The sequence below is a fragment of the Pholcus phalangioides genome, unplaced genomic scaffold, assembly GCF_987345545.1.
Source record: "Pholcus phalangioides strain wild (caught in Gottingen) unplaced genomic scaffold, Ppha-v1.0 ptg000014l_1, whole genome shotgun sequence".
NCBI lineage: Eukaryota > Metazoa > Arthropoda > Arachnida > Araneae > Pholcidae > Pholcus > Pholcus phalangioides.
Window position 1 is genome coordinate 8,560,686 of NW_028301607.1, and position 24,269 is coordinate 8,584,954.

Genomic DNA, 24,269 nt, shown 5'->3' on the forward strand with positions numbered 1-24,269 from the left:
ATGATATCAGAAAGCAACGAATATCAATTAATTAATTAATTTATTTATTTTTTCAATTTTTCCACAGTTAAATTAAGAAGAGGCCAATTTCTTGTCGGAATTCCTCCGCCTCATTGTCTTTCGTTTCAAGCTCTAAAATAAAAATAGAAAAAGGTGAAATTATAAAGAAAGAAAGAGTTTCGGAAGAAGGTGGAGCAAAGCAGGTTCATCATTGGTCCACTCCCAAATATCACCTTCCTCCCATAATGCAACGCGCGGGCGACGACGCACTACTACCACAACCATCATCATCAGCATCACTGCCGTCTGCCTCCCAACGCGACGCAACTGGTTCAGAAAAGAACCGGCAGCAATACAATCAACATCCATTGTAGTAGTATTCGAAGGTGAGAGTGAATCGTTTCACAAAGCGCGTGCTCGTGCCGTCTCCGTTTCGTGTTGTGTACGTACTGAGTGTTCAACAATTGTGTTAGTGATTTATCCGGGACAGACAAAAAAAAGAAGTTTAGTATTCTAGCAGTCTGTATGATTTACCATTCAAAAGACAGGATTTTCTCGAACCCGGAGAGGATAGACTTCCCGGAACCAGGACGGTGATGTCTTCGTACGCGGATCCGAGCCAAATCGCTTCCTCCTCGTCATCGTCGTCTTCGTCGTCGTCCCCTTACGTCCAGGACCCGATGTCCGGCATGGGAGGCGGGATAACGACCGAACAGGACAGCATGGGATCGATCCCGTACCGGAGGGTCGTCCCGGAAAGTTACGGGAGTCCCGGTGGACGCATGACTCCGGGATCGCTGACGAACCCGAGAGATTGTTACTACATCAGTGCTCCGTCCTGGAACCAGAACCCTTATAACGCGTATCAGTCGTTGGCCGATGACAGGGACCCTGCGAGTACGTGGATGGCTGACGGGGGACCGCAGCAGCAGCAGTATACGTCAGCTGGCCCGGCTATGCTTGCCAGACTGGGATCGTCTCCGTCCGACCTGGCGATGGATGGTGGTGGTAGTGGTGGTGGTTACGTCCACGAATCGGTCGGAGGACAAAACGAACAGGACTGTTGTTCGCCGTCTGCTGCCGATGTCGGATCCCCGGCCGTCGTCGAGGATCCCGTGCCGGTGTCCGACGGGGGTCCCAATAATTCTGGCGCTGGCGGCGGTGGTGGTAAAGCCGGGCGCGGTGCGACTAACAACAACCAGGAGCAGAGGATTCGTCGGCCGATGAATGCCTTCATGGTCTGGGCGAAAGTCGAGAGGAAAAGACTCGCCGATGAGAATCCCGACCTGCATAATGCCGATCTCAGCAAGATGTTGGGTAAGTCCTCAATTTTGATTCACAGATTCTTCGACCTAATGTTCACGGGGTGCTCAATGGAGCATCCGAAAAGTGCCCGATGATCGATAACAATTTTATATTCACGAAAAGCGTCCATCTCAATTGAGCAACCCATTCTAGGATCAGTATTTTTGTGTGATTAGAATTTGAACGTATGTCATATTTGCGCTAGAGAGGTGCTCCTCTGCTGATGATGACGAGCAAAGACGGTGCTCGTGACTCGAAAAATTGAATTTCCCCCTCCCCAGATTTAAACATATTTAAAGGACAACCGTATGGGCGAACTAAACTATTCTTGTGCTACTCTTGTTTAATACCGGTGGTGATGGTGACACTGGCTTTTTCAACAAAGGTCTGTGACTTTTTCCTCAAAAACACTTCGCTGATAGTGACGATGACATTCAATATTTATCTAATTGATGGCACTCCCAAGTTATCGACTATTTTCCACCAATTATTTGATCAATAACTGTTTCATCAATATTGTTGCGTATAATAAGCTTCAATTATTTCATTTGTTAACTATAAATTACATCAATATTCTAACTAAAAAGGATTTTCCAACAATGCTGTAAATATAAATGGCCTCTAACAACAATGCTCTAAGAATCAATGACTTCTAACAACAATGCTATAATAATCAATGACTTCTAACAACAATGCTGTAAGAATCAATGACTTCTAACAACAATGCGTAAGTATCAACGTATTCTAACAATAATGCACCAAATATCAATGGCTTGTAACAAAGATGTTCTAAATATCAATGGCTCAACAACAATGCACCAAATATCAGTGGCTTCTAATAACAATGAGACAAATATCAGTGGCTTCTAATAACAGTGAGCTAAATACCAGTGGCTTTTAATAACAATGAGCCAAATATCAATAGCTTCTAACAACAGTGCACTAAATATCGATGGTTTCTAACAACAGCAATTTGTCTGACAAAAATTTTCACCAACAATTCAATCGCTGACGGGTTTCAACAGTGATTTTACCAACAATGTCTTAACTGAATGAAGCTTGAACTGACAATGGCTTTTAATAATGTTTTTTTGCGAAAAAAATCTTCTGGCATTAATCTTAGTGTATTATCTGACAATTACCTTTTTCCAACAATGCTTTAATTAAAAATGGCTTTCAACAATGTTGCCTACAAGACTGTTTGTTCAACAATTCTCTTTTAAACAATTGTCTTACACAAACCTCTACGATTCTACGATTCATTGCGGCTCTCCGGTAGAGGGTACCGCATGATATTTCGAGGATAAAGTTCTTAAGGAAAAATTTACGAGCGAAGTGCCACGGAATCGCTTCAAGATATTTTAATGGATAATCCAAAAGGTGCCGCCAAAATAACAAAAAATGCCATCCCTGCTCTAACGCAGCGTTTTTCCAACAATGATGCAATCAAAATGCACCATAGAAATGCAATCAAAAACTGACATTGTGTGAATTTGAATGTTAGTAAATGTCGAAAAATTCCATATGGGTGCTCCCTTCTCCTGTTGCTTGTAGACGGTGCTCATGACCTGGAGAAACTTGAAGACCATAATAGATTACAACCATAATCCAAAAGTTACAATTGATGCTTTTCCTATTCACGGTTGGACTTACGTAGGTGTAGCGGGCCGCAAAATAATAGGGGGCCGTAGAACGGGATTCAAATACATTGAATACGTACCTTGACTAAAATTGCTTAAGAAAGCCTCACATAGCTTCAAGGCACACATCTCAAAATTTTATCTGTTCGTAAGTAATATCAAAAATTAGTGACTTACAATTTTTTTTTTGGCGCACACATACTTAAACAGGGAATCACATCCATAAGCCCGGGCCCCTGAGTCGGAGTTTAGTCTGGGTTCAAGTTGGAGCTTAGTATAGGGCTGGGGTTCCAAACTTTTTTCATTCGCTGCGCCCCTTTTGTCAATCAACGCTTATCTGCAGCTCCTCCAAGCAGTTCAACAAAGAATCGCATCTATAAACCTTTACCAGGGCCGCCGCTCCGTGTCGCACAGTTTGAGAACCCGTGGTCTAGAGGTAGTCTAGATGAAGTAAAAGCTTTGTCAATGGTTTAAGTCAGAGTTTAGCAACCCCTTTGCATTAATTTTCTAGTAAATTTATAGAGTCAAAAATTTGCATCTTATGCTTCTTTTTAGGAATAGATATTGTAGGGGCCGCAATGTAGCAATTGATGGGAGAAGTTTCTCTTGCAGCGGGCCGCAAAACGCCTTAAGCTCCACCCCTATTTCTATCGAGAATTAAAATAACACAATTACTCTAGAAAATTTTCAAAAATCTCTTCCATGCCTAAATCTGAAAAATTTCTTGAGAGAGTTATTATGTTCCCATCAAATTTTATTTATTAAGAATTGATAAATTTATCATAATTTATTTTTTGGTCTACAATCTATCAACGTTCAAATTTATTTTGCTCATACGAAAACTCAATTAAGATCCCGTTACAAAACCACTATGTGTATTCCGTATTGACTGGGCCTGATTTGGGCATGGACAAACATTTGCCGGAGATCCCCGTACTTCATGGGGCTCTAAATTTTTGGGCCCTTCTACTTCAATCGTGGGGGTCCTCATATCCGTTTTCTCTTTCAGGGACCTATTAGATAGAAAAATTAGAATACAAATATTTAAAAAAAAATCATGGCTTATGCATGACTAAAAGAAAGCCAAGGCCCGAAGTAGCCATTGTCCGGCCTCAACAATATAACGATGAAAAATTCTACGAGGAAAGAAAAGACGTATTAACCGAATTGATTTATTTATTTAACGGGGGGAAAAATAGAGCTATTAAGCCCAATAAGAAAATATATATATATATATATATAATAGGTCAAAAGAAGCCTAAATCTCAGGCTTGAAGGCCCACATGTAGCGAACTCGTTGCCTCCTAATCTATGTAGGTGGACATTTCGGGGCGCGGCCCACCGTTTGCAACTTATTTTTTTTCCTCGTTCTTCTTCTTCAATCATTTATTATTGATTAATTATGGGCTGGTCATACACGCGTTTGTCATTATATATAAGCAAAAATATAGTATATATTTGCTTTTTGCCTAGGCATAATACTAGGCTCCACCCTGTGGCGCCTAGCTTTTTTGTGTACCTTCTGTACCGCAAACAAAAAAATAATAATGAAAACAATTTTTTATATACCATATTAATATGTCCACTTGTTAATCTCGATTGCTGTATAAAATTCGTTATTTAAAGCCATTATTAGCAATTTCGAGCATTCTAATGTTCAAGTCATTTATGTCAATTTCCATTGAGAATAAAATTTTCAACTTCCAATTTACTTTGAAAAATTCAAAAGAAAATCTTCAAATTCAGATTCAAATGTCTGGGCGTGTAATTTTTCGGTATCGGAAATGAAAAGGCGGTAAATTGCCCAATGGTGATAAATCGGCGTTGCGGATGATTGATTACGATGAATAAATAATTAAAGTATCGGAAATTTTTACAAAAAAAAAATCACTTCGTCCTAATAATTCCTTTTTTCTAATCACTTTTGTTTTCCCTCGAAGAATTTTCGTTATTGATTTTGAAATTTTATAAAATTATAGATTTTGAATTTCGGAGTCTAAATTTTCCTGTTATTTATAGTTGTGGGATATTTCTTCTATTTTATAAATCAACTTTTTTTTTAATTCGGGGGGGGGGGGCAAAATAAGATTTTTTTGAAAAAGTGAAATAAAGTGGAATGTGGAAGGTATATTTTTCCCCTGGAATTATAGAAACATAAATGAGAATTTCTCCTTTTTTTTTTTTTTTTCGTCACAGATCACACGAATCTCTTCCGAAAACGTTAAGATTATGTTACTCTTCATTTATGAATGAAACAGAAATTTTCCTGAAATTACAAAATGAAAAAAAATATTCCCAATTAAATCAAGGAAATTTTTTTCCTGAAATTTAGAGAAAGAATCACAAAATCTTATCCAAAATTCAAGAAGTAGCGATGAAATGGATAGGATAAAATTGAAATTTATAAGATAAAATTGAACTGAAATTTTTTGAAATGGATGAGATAAAATTGAAATGGAAATTCTTGAAATACAGACGGTAAAAATGAAATGGATAAAATATAAATGGATAAAATATAAATGGAATTTCTAGAACATAATTGGGTTGCTGTATTTTTGAGATATATGGCATCCATATTTGTTATGGGCATCTTTTTCTCAGCCACCTCGTTGGGCATTTTGCCGGTTGTGGCGTTGTATTTGTATTTATAAATCTATATATATAAAATAACATGTCCTGACTCACTGACTGATCGTCGAGCTGAAACCGCTGAAGTTATAAATATCAAATTTGGTCAATAGTTTTGTTTAATGATTACTGACGTAAAGACTAAGTAAGGAGGGCTTTTTCGATATTCGACCAAAAGGGAGTCATAAGGAGGTTCAAAGGTAACAGAGAAATCACGCCGAGCTGAAGCTATATTCATGAAATTTATCAGAAGTTTTATTTCTTGACGTAGAACCTAAGAAGGGTGGACATCCGACACGTAAGAGGGGTGAAAAGGGTGGTCATAAGGGGGTTCAAATGTAGCATGCATAAAATTTGGTCAATAGTTTTATTTCATGACGTAAAGACTAACTAAGAAGGGGTTTTTCGAAATTCGACAATTAAGGGGGGTGGGATGTCATAATATGGTTCAATAAGGAGGGGGAATCATATGGAGAAATCATGCTTAACCGAAACTGCTGAATTATAAATTTGAAATTTGGTCAATATTTTTGTATTGTAGAGACTCACTGAGAAAGGATTTTTCAACATTCAACCTCCCAAAGGAGGGTTCAAAGGTTATATGGAGCAATCATTACTGAGTCGAAATCGCTGAAGCCATAAATATGAGAAAAGAGTATTATATTTTATATGATGTATATACATACTCACCAAGACGGTATTTCTGAAAATTCATTCCCGGGAGAGGGAGGGGGGTGTCATGAAGGGTTCAAACGTTATATGGGGGAAATCATCACCGAGTAATTTTGAGATTACAAAATCCACGCGAGCGAAGCCACGAGTAACAGCTAGTAAATAAATATAAATGTAATTTTTAGTGGAATTTAGATTAAAAATAATTTTTTTTTCTTGAATATTTAGCAATCAAATGTGATTTTCTTCAGTGTGAGAAATTTCATCTTAATTTAAACAAAATTCAAATAATTAAAATTATTTTCACAGGACTGGAAAAAAAGTCGGTAATTTAATAATAAAATCCAAATAATAAATTTAATACACAAATAAAGCAAATTTAAATGTTTCCTTCTTCAATGCTACAAACACATTTCATAAATTTAATTACTACTTCGAAATTTATCTTCGTCTTTTCTTTTTTTTTTAATTATTTCTAGACATAAATATTTTAGATACCAATTATTTCTGGGCTTAAATCTTCTCAACAATCTCCATATTTCCGTATGAAACACATTATTCGTAAAATTCTTTTCACAGTAACAATCTAATTTTTATGCTACTCGAATTCCGTGAAAATTAACGATTCCATAAAATTCCCGACATAAATTTCGTCAGAAAAATTGCAAATAAAAAAATGAAAATGATGACGATGCAACCGCCACGCGTCACTTTTATTCCGTTCACCGTTAATTTCTGAAGTCGTAACGTGAAGGGAACAGAAAAGAAATTTTCCGAGAGCAATGGGAAATAAATCTTGTCCTATCAGCGGAAACGTATCGTTACCTGACATAACAAGAAATAGTAAAGATGATCTTCTCGTAAGATAAGCCAAAATAAAAATAAAATAAGAAGGAACAAAACTCCTACTGGGGTCAGAGATGAGCTGAACCTGGGTTCGACCCCCCGCCATTTTTATTTTTACTTCGTGGTTATTCTTGACACCTGAATTTCTTCTGTTTCCATCCAACACTCACTTCCTCTTCAACTTTTGGATAGCCTTTGCATTTTAGTTGTTTTTTTTTGTTTTTTTGTTCTTTTTCCGTATTTGCTCTTTAACGTTATTTATCTGGATGTTGAGTCTATTTTTTGATATATCTCCGCGAGAAATTAACTTATGATGGTGATGTTCTCTTCTATATATTTCTGTGTTTTATATATGTTGATATCAGCGGTGGATCCAACTTCCTGTTCGTTGTAATGTCGGAAATATCAACAGCTATTTCGCAGATAAAATTAACGCTTTAGTTTCCTAAGGATTGACCACAAAGATATTGAAGGAATCGTTTTAATAGCCAATCAGTTTTTAAATGAGTTGGGATCTACATTTTTATTATTTGATCACTTTTTGCACAAAAAAAAGACCTAATCAGCATAAAACCTGCAGTTTGGAGCCGATTTAAACGACTGGTCAAAGACAATAGTGTCCAGCTCGAATTCGAATTTAGATATGTGCAGCATATTGCCGAGGTTGGTCCGAACGTTTTGGTTTGACGCTAAAGAGACAGCTGAGGGAAATAATATGTTGTCTATATATCAGCATACACATATATCACTGGTATATATATCAAGGGATAACCTTGAGAAAAAACAGTGCCAAGCTAAAGTATAAGTTTCTCGTAAAATTCTACATTTCACTAATTTTTCCGAATCGCCCTGGGTACTCAACTCTCTATGGCTCACCCCCCATAAAACATATTGATTTTTTTTTTTAATACAAAAACGGATGCAAACGGTGCTTTGGTTGGAATATTTTTAATTGAATAAATACATCAACACAGCAATTCAGTTAGTTATAGTGTATTTTTAATTAGCTAAAATGGTTAATTAAGGATAAAATGTAGTTTGCCTCGATTTTAATCATAGGCGGAGATAAACTTCAAAGGCTATTGGGGGAAGCCACGATGGTGATACTGTGGGGGGCAGGATGATGATTATGTCAATTCATATATAGCATATACATTAAATAAGTCAGCTCAGTAGTTGACGCTGGGGGGGGGGGCCTTATTTCCGCCCATGATTTTAATGTTATTTATAAATTGATAAAATCTTGCTAAGCAAAGTTGAATACTTTTTACCTTGAATTTTATTTCTAATTTCCTCAATTTGGTGTGATTTTTTGAATCTCTGAAAAGTAAAATTTTTTTCAGCACCTCTCGAAAAATGGCACCAACAAGGAATCAACTCTTTGTAGATAAAAAAAAAAGTATTGTACTCGTATAGCCGTATTTTGTACTACATCCAAACGTCTAGTACTACATCCATCCTACATCCTACTTTTGTACTACATCCATCCTTCTAGTATATAATAAATTGTATTACCAGTGTTTTCAAAAAAAAATTGAAAATAGAAATTGGTACAATTGGTTTTCTTGACCATGTATTGACCATGCCATTCATATTCAAATACATACATGTACTGGACCATAGAGGGTTAAATTTCCCAGTAAAACTATCAACCCTTGTAGGTTTGCATAATGCACACAGAAAAATGGATCCATAATCATCCATAATCATGGATGAAATTAAAAAGTATTGAAATTAAAGTGCGGGGGGGGGGAGGGAGGGGGAAGGAATCTATACAAACCAAATTAACTCGTTCTTTTTCCACAAAATTACGTGCGACGTATACAGAGCAGCGATATTTCAGCGAAAACATCTTTTTTTTCCTTTTAGCCGAGTGCGGTTTATTTGCCGGTGGAGTTACGGTAAATGAAAATGATATATTACAATATTTCTTAGAATACAACATGCGATTATCCTCGTTATTGTAATAGACTTCCCAAGTTTATGAGGGGCTCTTTCAACATCGATGAAATCCTGAAGATTCTGTAAGGCGATAGTAGTGAATCAGCAATAGAGGACATCGATACTGACCATCGGTTCCGAATAAGAGGTCCGCTCCTGTAATACCGAAGCATAGGCATATGTTAGAATTCGAAACAACTAACTGCTGTAGTTTATTGGTCGAGTTTCCACAGAAAGTATTCCCTTACCCACACAAGGTTTTTCTAACATTTTGCTGTAAACTGTCCGCCTGAAATGTCAAAGTAGTCATTCTCATCTTCCATTGCTACTTCCCAGGGCCACCCTTACCAGACGCGGGTCGCAATGCAAAAATAATAGCGGGATCAGGGTCTTCTTGACAGTTTCGGGACCCTAAAAATGTTTAGTCTCCCCCCCCCCTTTTTGCCCCGGAATATTCAGAATTAATGAAAGAACTAATTGAAGAAATGATTCCAGAATTTATTCAGATTCCTAACGAAAATTTTCAGAATTAATGAAATAATTATTTCCAGAATTGGTGAAAACACTCAATAATCCCCCCCCCCAACGCTTGGTTCAGGGCTCAGGGTCCTTTTGGCCTATGACAAGAATGAAAATTCATCCATTCTTGGCTCCTCCCCCCCCCCCACGCAATGATTTTAGTTGTTAAAAAGTGCACACTGTGCCCTGAACACCAAATACTTTCCCTAGTTACAACTCCCGGTCCCTTCACGAGACGAACAAGTTTTTTCTATATTATTTTTTATATTTTTTGTAGTTTCAACCCAGACACCCTTTTTTTAATTGATATAATTTTTTTTTACTACCGCAAGTGCAGCCCCCCTCCCCAAAACAAGCATGGACTTCTGTGCTAGCGCACCTGTCGCACATCCATATGAGCGACTCTGCTACTTCCTTTAACATCAACATGGACAGGCTCACAATCTACAATATCTTTATGGTTCCAGACCCACAATTCATAAAAGAGAAACTGAAACAGCTATAGGGACAGAAAGGGCTAGAAATTAATTTTTCAAGAATTCATCATAAAATCTCTTTAAACTCACTATGTTTCCTGGCTTGGGGGGGCCAGTGAAAAACGTTAATATACGGGTTGCCTGTCTGCAAGCGTGCAATACAATGTATGGGTCGAAATTTTAGTTGATTCTTTATCACATCCATCAATTGGTAGAAATTTTAGTTATGGCTTTTTTAAGCAGCTAAAATCAAAATTAAATACGCAAGCAATGTACCTTAATCCCGTTCCTCGCACCCAGTGCAGGCTGACATTTCTGTTGGTGGTCAGGCAGTTGAGGATATGTCTGGCATTGTGGTGTCGTGTGAACGGGTCTCTTATCGCTTCCAGGCAAGTTCTGCCCTCTGTTGGAAGACACTGCAGCCTCGCGGCCCATTGATTGGTAGTGATTCCATCAATCAGCCATATCAGGGCTGCTGCCGTGCCGTCCGCTGTTTGAGAGCCGTCTTTGTCAATTGCTTTGCCTTTGGGGTCCACAAGTTGCTCATCAGTTGTTATCTGGGCAACGATGGGCTTACTAGCAGGGTGTTGGGTCCACCCCATCACATTTCTCTCATAATTAGTTGAATCAAGATGTATTCCTGCGGACGTGGTGTTTCTTCCCAGCCTGGTGAGTCAGGCTGATTTCACAAGGAATTGCGTGAGCAAGGCCAACGGAGGAGTACCAGCCAACACCTGCATTGCCATGGTAGACGTCGTGCGGTAGCAACTAGTCATGTACAGGAGAAATCCTCTTCGTGCAGAGTTCAGCATGCGCTGCGTTCAATTTCCAGAAGAGTTGGTGATAACTTACTGATCATTACCAATAACTGGGATTTGTGAATTCAATATTGAACCGTGCAATTTTTCCGTACTTCATACCAACAGGTCATTAAATATAAAAAATCACCGAAGTTTAGTAATTCCACATGATGATGTGTGTGTTTTTTGTGTATTTTATTGAGATTGGGAATCGCTATTAAAGCATTAAATAGACGAGAGACACGCGTAATTTTTTTTCCGGCTTTACGAAGCTAGAAAAGAAAAAAAAGGAAAATAAAAAGATGCATGGCTTAGCGTGATTTCGATCTAATTGCGAATAATTTGGTGACATTGCCACTTCGAAAACGAAAATTCTGCAAACCAATAGAAAATACTTGATTAGGTAATTAATTATAGACATAATATCCATTAAAAAAATTGAAATGTCGATTATCGAATAATCAAAAATTTCTAAAATAAGGTCTATGAATTCATATATTGAAGTATTAATGATATTCGGACTTTAAAATTACAAAGTACATTAAGGTGTTAGTTTCGAATGGTATTTGTTGTTGATTTCTACTCTGAAGGTATCGAATATGCCCTCATTTCTGAAAACCGGGAGATTAAGTGTTGCTCATACTTCAGAAATCGTGTTTGTTTGAATTTCAAAAGTATCGTATCTTCCATAGTGTTACAGCAATTTTTTTTTTTTTTTGCCTATTTTAGTTATTTCATTTACGTGTTCCCATCCACAAAAGGCTAGTTGCACTTGCATTGCGGGGAAGAAAGAAAAAAAAAGCACGATAAAAAAATCAAAAGGACCAAATAATGACATACCATACATACATACATGGGGGGCATTAAATTAAAATGGGTATCTGATCAAGAAACTCGAAAGGCGAAGATTAGATGCAAATTTGTGAGAAAAAAAAAGCCACATATTTTCCGCATAAACAAGATTTTATTCACTAATGAGATGAGATAATGTTGAGGAATGGAAGGATTGCTCGTCATACAATGTCGATAGCAAAAAATGCCGATTCTTCTGTTGTGACGCCATCTGTTAAATTTAAATAAATTATTTTTAAAATATTCATAGTTTTATTTCAAATTTTTAAAAAGATGAAAAACGAAAATATTACACTCTATCATTTGAAATAATTTGAATAAAATTTTAAATATTATTCTAACGTGTTCATTGATATAATAAAAACATTAAATTACGGTATTTTTATTCATAAATTATCACACATTTAAAAAAATTATATTATCCTATGTTTGTCTATCTAAGCTTGTTTCACTGGTGTAAATTATGGAAATGAATTTTCACTTACCTTGAAGTGGAATTGACTTAAATTTCTATTTTGTTGAGGTTTCTGATTATTATTTTTTAATTTAGACCTCTGGAACTATGGGCTGTTTACAATAAAATTCCTAATCAAAATTTTTGAGCATAGATTTCTTCCAGTGAACTTTAATAACATTTTTTGTAAAGTGTCCCAAAATGATGAAAACAATAATAAATTTCGGACTACCTACGCAGGGCTCGTTCACCGTAAGGTCGGGTCCTGAGCAAGCATAAATTTCGTTTCCCCCCCCCCCATATATATATAACGTTGCTTGAGCTTATGTTATCAGAGTTGCCAATGATAGTTTTCAGCAGGTGCTGCTACCTATCTCCTGTATTTTGAGGTGAAAATGACATGACATCATGCAACAATTATATACAATCACTATTAAAATAAATTATATATGATATGACATTACTTTGCACTATCATCAAGGTATTTAATCTTTCACTTGAAAATTCAACGACACGAGGAAACTAAATGTGCAGAACAAACTCATAATTTTGGACTTCGAAAATAAACATGGTGAAAACATAAACAAACGATACATAAAAATGCAGTCAATTTTGTTCCAACTAAGGTTGGTGATTGTTCCATGGAAAAAGCATTTAGATATTATTCATGAATCAATTAATGAATAATTATCATTAACTATATTAACACATCTTCTTACAAATTAATGAAAAGCATGAATTGTTGTCAGATATTTATTTAATAAGATGCAGTGTCAAATTTCTGTGTATGTGTGTGAGGGTCAAAGCAGTCAATAAAATTGACTTTTTCTCTTGTCTTCAGTGCTTCAAAGACTCTATTGAGTTCATCATATTGTAAATTCGAAGTAATATCACTTTCAAATGAAAGTACATACTGAAAGTTCTGTAAGTTCGTTTTGACCCAGTACAGTTCTTAGGGTGGACTTCAGTTTTTCCAAAAGGGGAAAAACTTCGCTCATTTGTACAATTGCTTATGGGAATAGTCATGGAAATTTTTAGAGCAGAGTATTTTGGAATGTTGCTCTAATGTCAATATGTTATCTAACTTTTGTAAAATTTTCATTTGTTTTGCAATTCAAGAAAGAAAAATTTTCCAAAATACTTTCATAAGCAACTTTTCTAGATGCCAGTTGCAATATAAATGAACCACGTAATGCAAAATGGCACGCTACTCTAAAATTGTCCCTAGGAGAAAGATCTACCGAAGCAGTATCCCCATAACCACAAGAAACCTGCTTCTAGGTGCTTTTCTTTTTCTTATGGCATCACAGGATTGAGTAATCTCGCTACTTTCTCAAAAACATATCAAAATTTTCTCTGACTGTATTCTAGGAAAGGGAAGTAAATCACTAAAATACAAAAGACGGAGATTTCTGGGGGGGGGGGGTGGCTGTAAATAAGTGGGTCCTGGGCATGTGCCCCGTTTGTCCATGCGATAAACAGGCCTTGTACTTGCGTCTTTTTCTATGAAAAAGTAATTTTTATGTCATATTTTAAGCAAAACTCATATGATGTTCGAAACACGATTGCCAAACAATTCCTATGAATGGAATGCCTTGTTATTTTCACAGTCGATTCAGCTAGTAAAGGTGCAGGTTATGAACAAGTATTCAAAGGATTGTATAAGTGCTCATAAGTTACACTCGAATCTGTTGATGTACGCGTGAATCTTTGGAAATTTCCTTCTACATTTCGTCTATAGAACACTGTAATTAAACAAGTATATGTGAGAAACCTTAGATTTTTAGTTCATAACCTCGGCAATATACAGCAGAATATCATATTAAAATTTCGTAATGATACAATGAATATATTTTTAGAAACAGTGTTTCAAACTCAAGTAAAATGTCAAAAATTGCCTTCTTCGTTAAACGTTTAAGTTTTTATTCACCGATTACTTGTATGTAAAAACGCAATACTAAAGTGGGCGTAACTTTGGTTCTGAGCTTCATATAAACAAAACAAAGCCTGTTTTGGAATCACAAAGAATATGGCTTTCATAAAAAGTACAAATTGGTATTTTCTTCCAAAATAACGTTTTTAACGTAGTCAGATGCCTTAAGGAACAGATAATTTTTTTTTTGTCGCACCATGGCCATTTTCTGCACACGAAGTCTAATTAGACCGGATCCTACAATTTATTGCCAATTTTTTTTTATACTCACCGATGGTTTGGTGCGCTAACCCCTCGATGTGGGACTCCCTCACTGCGGTAGTAATCTTTTACTGTGGTCATATCGCCGTTTCTTTTGTGCACCTGTGTCAGGAAAGTTTTTGACAAGGACGAACCGGGTATCGAACTCGCGACACCTCTAAACACCTTTTAGTACTTCAGGCGAGTATCTTATCGACCTGGGCTACCGCGCCCAGGACCAGGAGCAGGTAATATTTTTACACGTAGGGAAATCATGAACGCATTTTTTTCTCTTGATGCTCTTCCTATTTTTATCTTACACGAATGGAATTAATTTCTCAGCTGAAAGCTTTTGAAAGAAAACGTTTTGAAAAGGCTTTTCAACGTTATCTCATTTTTGAAATTTCTGGAATCAAGTTTTCCCGCTTGACTTTGTACATAGTTGAATTTAAAGATTCAGTATATTCAAGACAATCTGATTCAAGGACGTAATTTCAAGAATTGGAATTAGAAATTATGAGTTTATCTGACACACTAAAAAAAATGAACAGCAGATTGTTTCTGGGAAATTTTATCTTTGAAAAAAAACTTCGGGTTGAAATAAAAATATTTTCACAGATCCTCACGCTCTGCCGTCAAAAGTGTTTGAAGAAATACTTCCATTTTTAGTTGATTGCAATTTTTGGGTATAAACTTATAATCTGAAAATTTTTGAGCTTACAGCAACCTCGAAAAGCTTTTAGTGTAAATATTCATTCGGAAACTGAAGGGTTATTATATATGCTGAAACTACGGGAACATATCTATCTTGAACAACCTGAGAATCAAATTAATTTTTGTTAACTTTAGGAATACATCAACCCCTTCTACAATGTTAAGGATGATATTAAACTTAAAACAGTCTTCAGAAGCTTTATGATTTACCTACTGGGGAAATTGTATACATTTACACCAATTTTCAGACACTTAACAGGAATTGTTAGATTTTGAGTCCAACCGACCCTTTGTACCAATAACCGTGGATAAATAATTGCACCAACAAAAGGGGGCCACAGACCCCCCCCCTTTTCTGATTCGATATGAAAAGGACGTAATTGTTTACTTATCCAAGTTCACAACCCCCCCCCCCCCCTAAGTATTCTCAAGAGCCCACAAAAGATTTATGAACCCCTGGTTAAGAACCCTTTCTTTAGAAATATATATATACCTTCCCTAACTTTTTGAGTAAATTTATTTATAAAATTTTAACCGAGTATGTATACAGGTTTTTAATTGTAAATCTACCAACACAACATTAATTATAAATGTACTATCTTTGATAGTTAATCTACTTTAAAAACATTTCATTATTATTTTATCAGTATTACTTTCAGAGAAACTCTATAAATTCCTCTACTTTCAGTAACTTGAGGAGTAAATCAATTTCCAGTATAGTTGCAAGTATAAATCTCTCATCAGAAGCTTTGAGCATATGTCTATCTTTGCTATCTACTTTCAGAAACTTTGGTAATAAATCAGTGTATCTTCAGTAATTTTTAGAGCAAATTTGTGTCCCATAAGTTTCAAATGTTTTCCAAACTTTTCTGAAGCTTCAAGTTAAGAAATTGAACTTCGGTTTCAGGTGTAGCTTTTTCCCTCCGAGTTATAAAAGTGATACGCGTCCCTAATTAAATTTATACAGAGCTTATCAAGGATCATCACCCATCTTATCAATTCATTTGCTAGAGACGACTCGGCCTGAACATCGGGCGACATATGTTGTTAACTCATTAAAAAAACAAGACCAAAAGGCTATAGTTATTGCAGTCAAATGTCACGGCGTTCGACGGTGCTCTTTGTTGCCGAACAACAGTATAGGGGTAGGACGGCTTTAAACGCAGGCAAGATTGCCAGAAACTTTTGCTTTGCTGAAAAGCGTGTTTAGGGGGAGTTAGATGGATCCATTAGAGTATATAGTTCTCACTAAAAGATGTCTTTGAACAACTCACCGACTTTACCTGCGCCTGTAAAGAAGTAGAAGTAAGAATAATAATATAAAAAATAAGAAGAAGAGAGTGAGGTGTATCTAGTTTTGAGCACAAACGCGTCAAGTTGTTCTTACTTGCCATTAGAGAGATATATATCAGAGTTTGTGAAACCTATCTAACGTTCTCTTTAAGCCGTCTTCTCTCCTCTCTTGTGGAGCTTGCCAACTTGGAAAAACGACCTTCAGGGAATAGTTTTTCTCTTCTTTTTTAAATTAGTTTGTTAAGTCCTACTGAAATTGTGTGTTTTTTTTTTTTTTCCTTTCATGTATGGGACTCTTTTTCTCCTCCACATTTTAAGACACGGGGACATAGAGGAATGCTACGAAACATCCTCGCGGTGTTTTTTTTTTTACTTTTACGTTCCCGCCTTTTTTTCAAACTCCCGTTGCCAGATCCGTGACTATTTTTTTTTTTGTTATTATTATTTTCGACTCATTCTCATCTCCCGAAAAACCATTTGTCTCCGGAGAGAATTTTCCACGGTCCTCAAAAGTGGTTCCGCTTCACACGAATCGAATCTAAGAACTGCGATTTTTTGGAACCCCCGTTCCTTGTTGAGGGGAAAAATCCAAAAATATACCACAATGTTATTAAGGGTAATATTATGGTTATTATCATCATTAATGGATGATCATTATCTTTGTAATGTAAATGAAGAAATTCTATTTTTAAAAAAAAGCCACGTTTTCTCTATTTCTCTCTCGACACTCACTTCTTATCATTGATCAATGACAACTCAGAGTGTATTCTAGTCCTGTTATAGAGGATGATGAGACAAGGGCTGGACTCAAGCAGTTGCGAAGAGTTCGGCCACGCTAAACAGTAAAACGTGATTAAAATGTATTTATTGGCCACGTTTATCCTAGATTTTAACTACTTTACAAAGTGAGATTCATTGTAGGGTGGTCTGCGGGATCATTTCCATTCACCATCACTTCCATCGCATATGTTAGTCATCTAGTACTAATACTACTTAATTTAACTAGTATTAATACTACTACTTTAACGCACATGAACCTAGTACACATCCATCTACAGAATTTCTAACGAATTTGGTACATGCCGGAATGTGTATTCTGAGTGTATGTGTGGCGTTAACGTGTTTATGTTGTCGAGTTTGTTTCATGTTCGTGCTGCTACCTGTCTTCCATTTTCTGAAGTAAAGATGGGAATGCTTGAATTTTCATCTTACGTCAGTATCGTGTTGTAGGTCTGCCTGCTCTCTGCGGAGAGACTTTTTCAAATGGGAGACAGGCTCGTATTCGTGCCTCGAAAATGGAAAACCAACTTCAGCCAACCACCACTGTGCCGAAAACGGGGTTCGAACCTGGATACTTAGGACGAGAGTCACGCACGATTCCTACACGACCACACAGAGTTCGGTTTCCCCCTAGGACCCAATCTATATCTGCGTTTATTTAGGTTCTGAATTCTAAAATTTTAATTCTAATAACATTTTTGATTCAAGTAGACGTCATCTATTTTTAATTAGGAAAAATTAGGGTTTTTACTGTTCTTCAGGGAACAATTTCTTCCGTCATAGGAGGAACCTCGTAAGGACTGTCTGAGCTATTTTTTTTAACGAGACTCTAATCGACAAAGAGTTTGATTCCTCTGCTCCCAGTCTCTATCTGCGTATACACTTGTTTCATAATTTCAAGGTAACTATATGGTTACAGTTGTCACCAAAAATTACCTTATAGTTATTTAAACTTGTGTAGAGGCCATCAATTTCCCACAAGGAAAAATATGGTTCTCGCCGGTCTTTTTTAAAACAGATCTTCCATCGTTATAAAGGAAGAACTTTATAATGAGCTGTAAGAGCTAGTTTGTCTTTTCTACGAGACTACTAATAGCCAAAACAGTTCGATTCCTTCAGTCCCAGGCTGTATCAAAGCATATTCGGGATCGCAATTTTAAGGTTCTAATGCTGTTTATGTTTTTAGATGACAAAACAGACATCATCATCAGAAAGTAGGTTTTTTTGCTGGTCTACATCAAAATGCAGTCGGCCCCCATTTAATCGAATGTCAGCTATTCCAGCACACAATGTCCGATTCACACGAAGAACAATTCAGTTGTCATTTCACAACGTTAGTATAGTTTGCATATTGAAAACTGATGAAGGATCAGTATTAACCCATTAGCTGCCACTATCCCTATTTGGGGATTTTGGAATTTTACGTGCTTTACGTTTACAACTTTTTGTGCATATACATAATTTATCCGGCCAAAAATTTCAAAAAAAAAATTTGGCAGTTAATGGGTTAATGAAGCTTCTCAAATAAATCAGACATAAAAAATGAAGTGAAAATTATATTTAATTACAGTGATCACACACAATACCTAAGATTTTTACTTTTCATTAGGAAAGTTTGCGTCCTCCATTGGCTCAAGAGAGGACAAAAATGAAACAATTTAATGTACGTATTGATGTCAAATTCTTGGAGTCTAGCCCTTGCTCGCAAATGTTTTTTTTTTAAATCTTAATTTATAATAACATATTTTCCATTAGTTTCAAATGTTTCATTTAAAAACGTGTATGTGTATAGTGGTTGATGTGTATTAACAGTTGACGTATGAAGCCTAACATATTCGGTGGGAAAATTCCTTGAAATCATATTAAAAATGGGGAACTTCAACATTGTCTCTATGGGAGAAATTTTGATGCCATAGGATTTTATCCGTCTAAGCGAAGCTGACTGTATATTTCCTTTAGTTTCAGGGAAAAGCCTCGCAAGGAGTTTAGTTCGATGTGTATTAACGTTGTTACGCTTCTGATTTCTACAGACCTGTTTTCTCTCAAAGAAAAATAGGGTTTTTACTGTTAGTGGTTCCTTTCGAATTTGAACGATCCTCGCAAGGACTGTCTGAGCTAATTTTTTTTTTTAGAACAGTCTAGATACCAAGCAATAGGATCTCTTCAGTTTCGGTTTTACCATCATTCACAGTTGTATTTTGTACCAGAGCACACCCGGAATCAATTCAGAGAAACCCTTACTTGAAACTGAAGTTCCCACAGGACTGAAACACTTCCGCTGCTCCTCCCAGCGCATTCTCGGATTCCAAATCGTCGTTTTGGTGAATGGTACCAAAGCAACGGGGTAAAAAAAAAATTCAAAAATAAATATAAAAGCCTTCAAAGGTATAGTTAGCAAGTCTTTGGAAGGAAGAGAAAAATTCAAAACAATAATGAGTAGGGAAAACACAAAGTGGAGAGGTTTTCGTTGCCCTTGTCAGTGGATGTATCTGCCTCTTGACGCGTTGAGGCTTCCGAAAACAAAAGGATCGTTTCAACCACCAAGCAACAATATTGCAAACCTTTACCTACGCCTACCGCATCGTATACATATATATCTATGTACGTATATATATATATATATGTATTCTGAAAATAATAATAATATAAAATAGGCACGCTTGTGTTGGAAAGATGTGCCGCTTTGCCGAGATATAACAAAAAGGTCTTTTCATTCTGTAGCTCGATTAGGACAGAAAAATTCAAACAAAACAAAATAAAACAAGGCGACTCAGCAATGCTACGAACACCTTGGTTGGTTTTTGAAGAGAGAGAGACATTGCTGTGTGTGTGTGTGTGTGTGGTGGCGGCGGCGGCGGTAGCAGTGGAAAAGAGGTCTTTTTTGATGATGGTTTTGGTTTTTTTGTGGAAAGCAAGCCAACTTCCACCATGCATCGCATGGCCCATGCTGCTGCTGCTGCTGCTGGAAAACAGACACGCTGCTTTTGCTTCCGCTTGCTTGCTTGCCTGCCTCGGTAGTAGCCCAGTAATACAAAAAAATAAAGGATAAAACAAAAAAAGAGAGAGAGAGAGAGACATTAAAGAAAAATCCCATGGGTAGACGACGACAACGACTAAAGTTGGACGGATTTAGCAAGGGCCCAGCCGACTGACTTGCCACCGGGCATCAAGCCAAAAAACATGCAGTTGAAAATTAAATACGAATAAAAGCAAAAAATAAAGAGGGGGGGATAGCAGCAATTTAAAAAGAATAATAATAAAAAAGAATATATGGACCAGGAAAAAGATGAACATACAAAACACACACACACACAAAGAAGAAAATAATGTTGTAGAAAGAAATGGCGTAAAGAAAAATATTGGTACATGAGTGTATATGAAAGCCGGTGGGACGAGATCCAAATTTTCAAAAAGTGTTTGCTGGAAAGGACTTCGTGTGTGTGTTTGGAGCCTATTAATTATATCTGACTATGATCGATCTTCGTTTGAATTGGTAATAACTGTTTTCAGAAAATCCGTTTTCGCAGTAAGCTTCTTTACTTGTCACTCGCCATGGAATAATATCCATGGAATGGTTTGCGATTTTATCGGTTGTACAAGGTACGTACCATAAGAATTTAGATCATGAAAAATCATATAAAATCAAGAAATATAGATACAGCAAAAAAAAAATAATTTGTTCTTTCTCAAAGCATCTTCCGTCAGTGATGTGGCCCCATAGTTCGTCGATCCGCTTTTCAAAGCAAGTTACAGAGAAGGCTTTTTTCCGTAAGCTGCTTCAGAGTGAACCCTGTAAAGCTGAAATAACTCTAGTAATTCTTCATCCTCTCACGGACTGAGTTACTTCTCGTGCAATTTCTGAAATTAAGTGTTATTCCCATCGCTTATCCTGATATCAAGATATCCATTGTGTTGACCCTCGGACTAAACTGCATTGTTGAACAATGTCAGTCATTCATTCCCCTTCATTGACCCAATGAACCCGTGTCATTCCTGAAACAATGGGTTTCATTCCTCGTGTTATTCCGGCAACTGTAGTTTTATTACTCGTGCTGATCCTGCGAAGTTATTCCACTTGTTAATCCTGAAGCTATGTACTTTTATTCCTGGTGACAATCGTGAAAGCATGTGTTTTTATTCCTCGTGATAATCCTGAAACTATGTGTTTTATTCCGCGCTTTAACTATGTATTTTATTCCACGTGTTAATCTTGAAACTATGTGTTTTTATTTCTCGTGATAATGCCGAAACTGTGTGTTTGTTTTTATTCCACGTGATTACTATGTGTTTTATTCCCGTACTAATCCCGAAACTATGTATTTTATTCCTTGTGCTAATCCTGAAACTATGTGTGTTGTTCCTCGAGCTACTTCTGAAACTATGAGCTTTCGTTCCACCTTGTAACTAGTATTGTGTTTCTCGTGCTATTCCCGAAACTATGTATTTCATTCCTCGCCATAATCTGGAAACAACGTGTTTTTATGCCTCGTTCTTATCTCGAAACTATGTTTTTTATCCCTCTTGCTAGTCCTGAAAAAAATATATGGGGTTTTGTTCCCCCGAGACTAGCACTAGACTAAGTTATGTCTCGTGCTAATTCTAAAACCATGTGTTCCTCCATGACCCCCCCCCCCCCAAATATGTTCAAATAATTTAACGCTGGTTAAATTCAGGATTTGTTTGGTGCCATTAAAAGCCATTACCAGATTTCGTCGGAAAACTCAAAATAAGCATTAAAAGAATACGAAGTGAATGGATTCGTAATCCCAAGATCCATCGGTCAAGAACGATTCAAATTCAAAACCTCGGCCGCTAAGTTATTCCTAAAAAAATAAATAAATAAAATAAATATAGAAAAGACCACAGAATTTGCGGTTAGTTTTCTTTTTTTTCAGGCGCAACCCATGTAATTGAAGGAGTTATTTTGATGGTAATTAATTTACCCCTTACCTTACGGTTTCAAGTCCGTTAAAGGCTGTTGTTATTCAATAAGCGGAACGTATTCATTTGTACATCTGGTTTCTTTGGGCAAGCGGTATGTCTGTGTGGGAACTCCTCCTTTCCCTCCATCTCTTCTTCTTACGAACCACCAGACTAGGTCTCACGGTTGGGCGCACGTCTCGGATGGGCTTGGAAAATGTGTGGCCAACATACATGTATACATTTTTTTTTTTTTTATAACTGATAGAGTCAATCCAACCGCATGAAACGAAGCATTAAAATAAAAATATAAAAAAGTGGGGAGAAACGGTAGAAAAAATTGGAGGTTTCGGGTAAAGACGGGTAACTGTACATGTATATGAAAAAAAAAAAAAAAACTAAAACCACACACATGAGAAACTGATTTTGAGGTTCCGTTTTTCTTTTCTTACTTTTCTCCTCCTGTAATAAGAGATTTGGTCACCCATGACTGGATGCCAGAATCTATTTCGTGTGGATACGCGAGGAAAGAAAACCCAGGGGCCTATTTAAAGAAGCTCCTACTTCGTCATTAAAATAAGCATTAGGTCCTCAAGGGTCTATATACACAATTTCTGTTTTTTTTTTTAAAAAAAAAAGGTTTTTCAGGTCTGTGCCGTACATCATGATTGCATCGTAGCTTTGCAACCAAGCTTTTGTGCTCAAATCTCTCCATTCCCCTCCCCCCAGGAAATGCGTATAATACTTGCGTACTCCTAGAAATGTGTTGGAGACTTACGCTATCCTAGAAACGGGCTGAAAATGTGCGTACCCCTTAAAATGCTCACGAGTTGTTCGTATCCTCTAGATTTCGGGAGGAGGTATACATACCAATCCTCTAAAATGCTAGGAGAGACTTTACGTTCTCCTAAAATTGCGAAGGATGGCATTCGTCGTATCCCTAGAATGCCAAATATACTGTACTTATATGAGGTGCGTGTACTCGTAGAAATGCCTAAAAGCTTGCGTACTCCTAGAAATAACTAAGAATCTTGCTTAGTTCTAAAAATGCCTAAGAAGCTGGCGTTCACATAGAAATGCGTGGAAGGTGTAGTAACCAGCACAGCAGAAATCCCTAAGTCCCCCCCCCCCGTCCCCTTAAAATGTCATCATTTTCTATAAAGTCAGCTTTCAACTGATTTTTAGCAAGTGCAAAGTAAAGGGGATACAAAAATGTTTTCCTTTGAGAAGTCAAGTTTAAAAAACAGTTGGGCTTGTCATTGTTAAAATAATGTTTGTCGTTGCTAAAATAATGCTTGTCGTTGCTAAAATAATGCTTGTCGTTGCTAAAATAATGCTTGTCGTTGCTAAAATAAAGCTTGTCGTTGCTAAAATAATGCTTGTCGTTGCTAAATGATTGTCATTGCTAAATGCTAATGTTTGTCATTGCTAAATGCTAATGTTTGTCATTGCTAAATGCTAATGTTTGTCATTGCTAAATGCTAATGTTTGTCATTGCTAAATGCTAATGTTTGTCATTGCTAAATGCTAATGTTTGTCATTGCTAAATGCTAATGTTTGTCATTGCTAAATGCTAATGTTTGTCATTGCTAAATGCTAATGTTTGTCATTGCTAAATGCTAATGTTTGTCATTGCTAAATGCTAATGTTTGTCATTGCTAAATGCTAATGTTTGTCATTGCTAAATGCTAATGTTTGTCATTGCTAAATGCTAATGTTTGTCATTGCTAAATGCTAATGTTTGTCATTGCTAAATGCTAATGTTTACCATTGCTAAATAATGTTAAAGGGATTTGAGGAGGCGAGATATCTCGCCAATATCGGTGATGGAGGTTGAAACATGTCTTCGTGGGACGGACGATTTTTAAATAGGAATCTCGAACGTGAGCCGCGGTTCCTGCACCTATACAATAGATAATTTATACAGGATCTTCCCAAACCGAAGTGTCTCATATTCTCCCTCCGGAGAAAAAAAGTTCTCATCGTTCCCTTGATAAGGGCTTCTATGAGATCCCATGTTGTTTCCTTAATCACCACCTCCTCGATAAATTCAACCCCCCCCCCTCCAAAGTAGCAATATCATCCACTTTGGGAAACACCAGTCTACAGCAAGAGGACTTCGCCATAAAGCTGGGCTGTGGAAGAGATCTCGGCAACGGGATAAGTCCGACGGCAGAGTTCCGGCGTTCTGCCGTTCTATAGAGCTAGATCATGACGATCTCAGCTGCATAAAAGAGGAAGAAACACTTTCGTATA

At 36.8% G+C, this 24,269-nt stretch overlaps 1 protein-coding gene across 1 annotated transcript in view; it reads left to right on the forward strand.

Moving 5' to 3' along the window:
* The first annotated feature begins 334 nt into the window (after window positions 1-334).
* LOC149078087 (uncharacterized) overlaps window positions 335-24,269 on the forward strand; it is an 81,448-nt gene continuing 57,513 nt past the window's right edge. Inside the window, exon 1 of the mRNA XM_089241681.1 lies at window positions 335-1,317. Coding sequence (XP_089097807.1) covers window positions 597-1,317 — 721 coding nt within the window. The 5' untranslated portion in view covers window positions 335-596. The remainder of the gene's footprint in view (window positions 1,318-24,269) is intronic.